Source organism: Merops nubicus, unplaced genomic scaffold (assembly GCF_000691845.1).
Source record: "Merops nubicus isolate BGI_N331 unplaced genomic scaffold, ASM69184v1 scaffold753, whole genome shotgun sequence".
In the NCBI taxonomy this organism is placed as follows: Eukaryota; Metazoa; Chordata; class Aves; order Coraciiformes; family Meropidae; genus Merops; species Merops nubicus.
The window spans coordinates 5918-10883 of record NW_008599328.1 but is presented as its reverse complement, the minus strand read 5'-3'; the positions used below and the strand labels follow the sequence as shown (position 1 = coordinate 10883).

The 4966-nt window shown below is 45.4% G+C and overlaps 2 protein-coding genes across 2 annotated transcripts in view; both read right to left on the bottom strand.

Moving 5' to 3' along the window:
• Positions 1 to 4043: 4043 nt before the first annotated feature.
• LOC103770067 (nyctalopin-like) lies at positions 4044 to 4823 on the bottom strand. Its single transcript, XM_008937316.1, has one exon. The coding sequence runs from the start codon at positions 4821 to 4823 to the stop codon at positions 4044 to 4046; it is 780 nt and encodes a 259-aa protein (XP_008935564.1).
• Positions 4824 to 4834: 11 nt separating this feature from the next.
• The window catches only part of LOC103770066 (nyctalopin-like), a 408-nt gene continuing 276 nt past the window's right edge, over positions 4835 to 4966 (bottom strand). Inside the window, exon 2 of the mRNA XM_008937315.1 lies at positions 4835 to 4849. Coding sequence (XP_008935563.1) covers positions 4835 to 4849 — 15 coding nt within the window. The remainder of the gene's footprint in view (positions 4850 to 4966) is intronic.

The following is a 4966-nucleotide window of genomic DNA, read 5'->3' as shown; positions in this document are numbered from 1 at the left end:
CCTGCTGAAACAGTCATGTAGTGATTTATACCTCTGGCTGGAGGTATGGTATAATTAAGGTCAAAATTCTTAGACTTTGGAAGTGAACATGTGCATCTGTCCTTTCTTGCCTCTTTTGCCTCATGGTATTAGATTAATGAAGGGGAAATGGATACTGTGACAATTACTGAATGGGAGAACATCTTGTGCTGGATGTATTTAAGAAATAGACTAACTCAAAGTTTTGGGTCAAAGCAGAGCAGAGATTTCATGGTGAAGGTCCAGTGCAGGGCAGGCCGGATGAACCCCAGTGCTTTCTCAAAAGAGAACCCCTGGCAAACAAGCTTTCAAAGTAGTTTCTGTTTTGTCAAACACTGCTAAAAGTTTCTGGCAGACGTTGGAGATACAAGCTGGAGCATGTTTCTTTGTTCCTGCAAGCCTTTTTGCTCCTTTGTATTCAATTACTTATTTTTATTTATTTAATTACTGATTTTGTTTGTTCAATTACATGCTTTTGTTTCCAGAAGTCTTTAGCAGTGTCAACTTTGTTCTTGCTAAACTTTTTTTTTTTTTAACAGTCAAGCTTGCTGCTGCCTCCATGAGCATCCTTCATTTCAGGGATCTCCTTTGAATGTCTTTTGAAGCCCAAACTGTGTATATGGGTCCTGTGTTTTTTGATGGAAGTCTTTTCTTGTATTCCTTGCAAGTGTAATTTTTATGTGGATAAGAAATGTAGCCATATGCTTTTCTGGAGCACCTTATTAGGTATGTCTATTGCTGCTTCACCATAGCACAGAAGCCTTAGTTGTGCTCCTGTTCAGTGTTCAACCAGGTGGTGGCGTAAAAGTGGCAGGAATATTTTTTGCAGGCATTCAGAGGAGACAAGGCTCTCCTTTGTATAAACCTTTCACCAATTTATATTTTTTCAACGGAAAAAAACTAATTTTGTAGGAACTTCAAGAAATTGCTAGAGGTGGATGTTGCTTGCTTGTCTTTTACTTTTGCCTTTTTCTATTGCAGATAACTAGTAGAGAGGAATGCAAAACAAACTTTGCCACTACCTCCCAAAGTCTGTGAAGCTGAGGAAAGTGAGGACGGTGCTGGATAGGAAAAAAAAAAAAGGTGAAACAGCACAAACAAAATGCAAGCAAAAATTTATTGGCCGTTTGTAGTGGGTTAAGCCTGACTGAGCAAGAGATGCCCACCAAGCCAACTCCCCTTTCCTCTCCCTCCTCCCCAGAGCAAATGGGGGGAAGAAAAATAAGCTGAAGACAAACCCCTTGTAGGTAAAAACAAAGGCAGATTAATTAGAAACCAAAGGCAAGAATGCCACGCGTGGTAGCAAAGAGAAAACAAACCCAAAAGATTTATTCTCTACTTCCCATCAGCAGGGAATGTTTGGCCCCTTCCTGGGAAGCAGGGCTCCAAAATGTGTAGTGGTTGCTCCAGAGGACCAAGGAGTAGCTCCCCCCTCCCCTCCTCCTTTGTACTAGTGTTATAGTTGAGCAGATGTCATATGGTATGGAAAATCCCTTTGTTCAGTTTGGGTCAGCTGTCCTGGTTATGTTCCCCCAAGCTCCTGCCCTCCCTAACCCACTGCAGGGGGAATGTTAGAGAGAGCCTTGGTGCTGTACGAGCACTGCTCAGTGGTAGGCACAACACGGGTGTTGTCAACTCCTGTCTCTCCCAGCACCTTCTAACTTGCAGCACAAAAGCCCTGCACCATGAGGGTTGCCATGGGAAAATCAGCTCAGCTAGACCTGATACACAGTTGATTACTTTGCACAAATCTAATCATAAATCTGATAACCAGGAAGATGCAGCATGTGTATTTTTGTTGTGCAGCCCCAGTTTGTCCCTTCATTGGTGCAACAGCAAAGGTTGGTCTTACTCTGCACTCCACAGCAGGTTTCCCATGTCAAAATATGCTGGTTTGTGTGTTTTCAGCACTAAGCAAAGATACATTTCTTTCTTTCTTATCTATTATTGACTTGGAGGAATTCCTCTAAGCACAGGGAAAAGTGGAGGTGCCATCTAGAGGGACCTGGACAAGCTTGAAAAGCGAGTCCATGTGAACCACATGAGGTCCAGCAAGGCCAAGTTCAAAGTCCTGCACCTGGGTCAGGGCAATCCCTAGTATCACTACTGGATGGAGGATGCTAGGACTGGGAGTAGCCCATCAGAGAAGGACGTTGGGGGTCCTGGTTGATGAAAAGCTGGACATAAGCTGGCAATGTGCACTCACAGCACTAGCTTTATCCTGGGCTGCATAACAAGAAGTGTGGCCAGCATGTTGAGGGAGGTGATTCTTCCCCTCTACTCTGTTCTGGTGAGATCACACGTGCAGTGTTGTGTCCACCTCTGCAGTCCTCACTGCAGGAAAGACATGGACCAGTTGGAGCAGGTCCAGAGGAGGCTCACAAAAATGATCAGGGGGATGGAGCACTTTTCCTATGAGAACAAGCTGAGAGAGTTGGAGTTTTTCAGCCTGGAGAAGAGAAGGTTCCAGGCAGACCTTATTGTGGCCTTTCAGTACTTAAAGATGGCCTATAAGAAAGACGGGGACAGTCTTTTTACCAGGGTGTGTTGCAATAGGACAAGGGGTAATGGCTTTAAATTAAAAGAGAGATAATTTAGACTAGATATAAGGAAGAAGTTTTTTGTGATAAGGGTAGAGAAACACTGGCACACGTTGCCCAGAGAGCTGATAGATGCTTCGTCCCCGGAAATAGTCAAGTTCAGGCTGTATGTGACTCTGAGAAACCTGATCTAGCTGAAGATGTCCCTGTTTATTGCAGGAGAAGTTTGACTAGATGACCTTTAAAGGTCAGTTCCAACCCAAACTATTCTATGATTCTGTATTAGCTTTAGGAAGGCCATGCCTTTGAACCTGAGCTGCTGAAGCTTCCATGTCTTCTCTCCATCGGTGTGCCGCCACAGGACACGTATTTGGCAATTAGACAAAACTGAGTGGGATATTTGGAGTGGCTGTGCAGGGGATGGTGAATGAGAAGGGGAATGGTGAGGATGGAGATGAGACTGCGATCAGTATTTAATCACTGAAGACAAAGGGGTGTAGTTTAACCTTGGTTCTTATACTGTAAATGAAGTTCATCCCTGCCCTGTTTGCTCACAGCTCTGATGCATCACATGGATGGTGTGAGGGCTTTCTAGTGGAGCATCATCTAGTCTGCAGCGGGACTTGGGCTGTTTTTAATATACATGCAGAAATGGAAAATTCCCTTTGGGAAGATGGAGAAGGCTACTCTGTGTGAGGAAGGACGGAAAGGTAGAATACAGATGTGATGAAGGCGTTATGATGACCCATCAGTGTCTCCCAGCAGCTGCAAGGAGGCAGCTCAGCGTTATGGCACTTGTGTGTTGCCATGCCAGAGCTCATCAACAAAATGCAGGATGACAACTCATACAGATCATCCCTGAGACAAATGAGCTCTTTGCAGGGGTAGATGCAGAGCTGCATTAGCTGAGGCTCAGTACTGCAAGGAGCAGCTGAGCAATAAAATGTTTGACTTGGTGACATATTCACCCACTCCTCCAACGCTGTCTTATAGTCTAACAGCGAAGCACCTTATGTGCCATCTATCGGACGCTACCACATGTTCAGAGAAGCTGATGGACCAAGCCTTTTATAAGGACTCCAGATGTGCTGAAACACATGGAATTTATTCCTGCTTCATCAGTACTCAAAATATCCCCAGTGCAGGCTGAGCACAGGAAGGCAGCTCTTCCCCAAGAGATCACAAATGACTGTGGGCAGTTGGGAAATGGGGAGGACAGAGACTGGTGGGGCCATGCTTCCTGTCCCCACGTCACCCAGCACAAGCCCCAGCCCTGAACTTGCTAATGTAAGCTTCTCCTCTGCATGTGAACATTTCAGATTTGAGCATTTCCTGTGAATGAAAGCATTTATTCCTTTATAACCAAATCCTTCTATTTCCATATAAAACCCACCTGTAATGAAAACCATTGGTCACAAACAAATAGCAAGAAAATAAATAAATATATGTATTTAAACATTGTCAAAATATGGCCAAAGAGATGTCCTATCTCCTCCCAAAATACCACATGTGGTAGACAAGTGCCAACACGATGACCTTGCTAGAGAGACCAGGGGGCCTGGGAGCCAGGCTCGTACTCGCCAGCCTGCACTTGTCTTCGCTTGCCAGCTCGGGTGGCACGGCGCAGTCCATCAGGTCCCCTGGGTGAAGGCCATGGAGTGCCGTCGTGTTGTTAGGGCCCAGGAAGGCACAGTGCAGCCCTTCCATCACTCCCCTCTGCGTCGTGGTCCACCGCCAGAACCAAAGCATCTTGCAGTCGCATTTCCAGGGGTTGTGAGATAAAAACACATACTTCAGTTTGGGCAGTTCAGCAAACAAGCGGATGGGGAGGGAGCTGAGGTTGTTCTTGCTGAGGTGAAGGAAGTGCAGCTTGTTTAAGTGCAAGAAAGCAGAGTCTGAGATCAAGGAGATTTGGTTGTTGTTCAGGTACAAGTTTCTCAAGTTCGGCAGGTGTCTGAAGGCGCAGTCGACAGCAGTGATTCTGTTGGCTTCCAGATGCATGGTCTTGAGCTGGATCAACCCATCGAAAAGCTGATTAGGCAAATTAGCGATGAAGTTGTGTCCTAAATTTAACATGCCCAATCTGAGAAGCTTTGTAAAAGCGCCATTTTGAATGATCCATATCCGATTCTTCCTGAGATTCAGATCGTACAGGGTTTCCAGGTCCTTCAGGGAGTCTTTGCCAATGGCTTCTATGTGGTTACCCTCCAGGGACAGCTTTGTGAGGCTGGAGAGGTTCCTAAAGGCTTGTGGGACATACCGCATATTGTTGGAGGCTAAATCGAGTCTTTCTAAAGAAGGCAGATGTGAAAATAGGAGTGGGTGGATTTCAAATATATTGCAATGGGACAAATCCAGGCTGACGAGGTTTAATAATCCTCTGAAAGTATTTGCATGCAGGTAGGTGA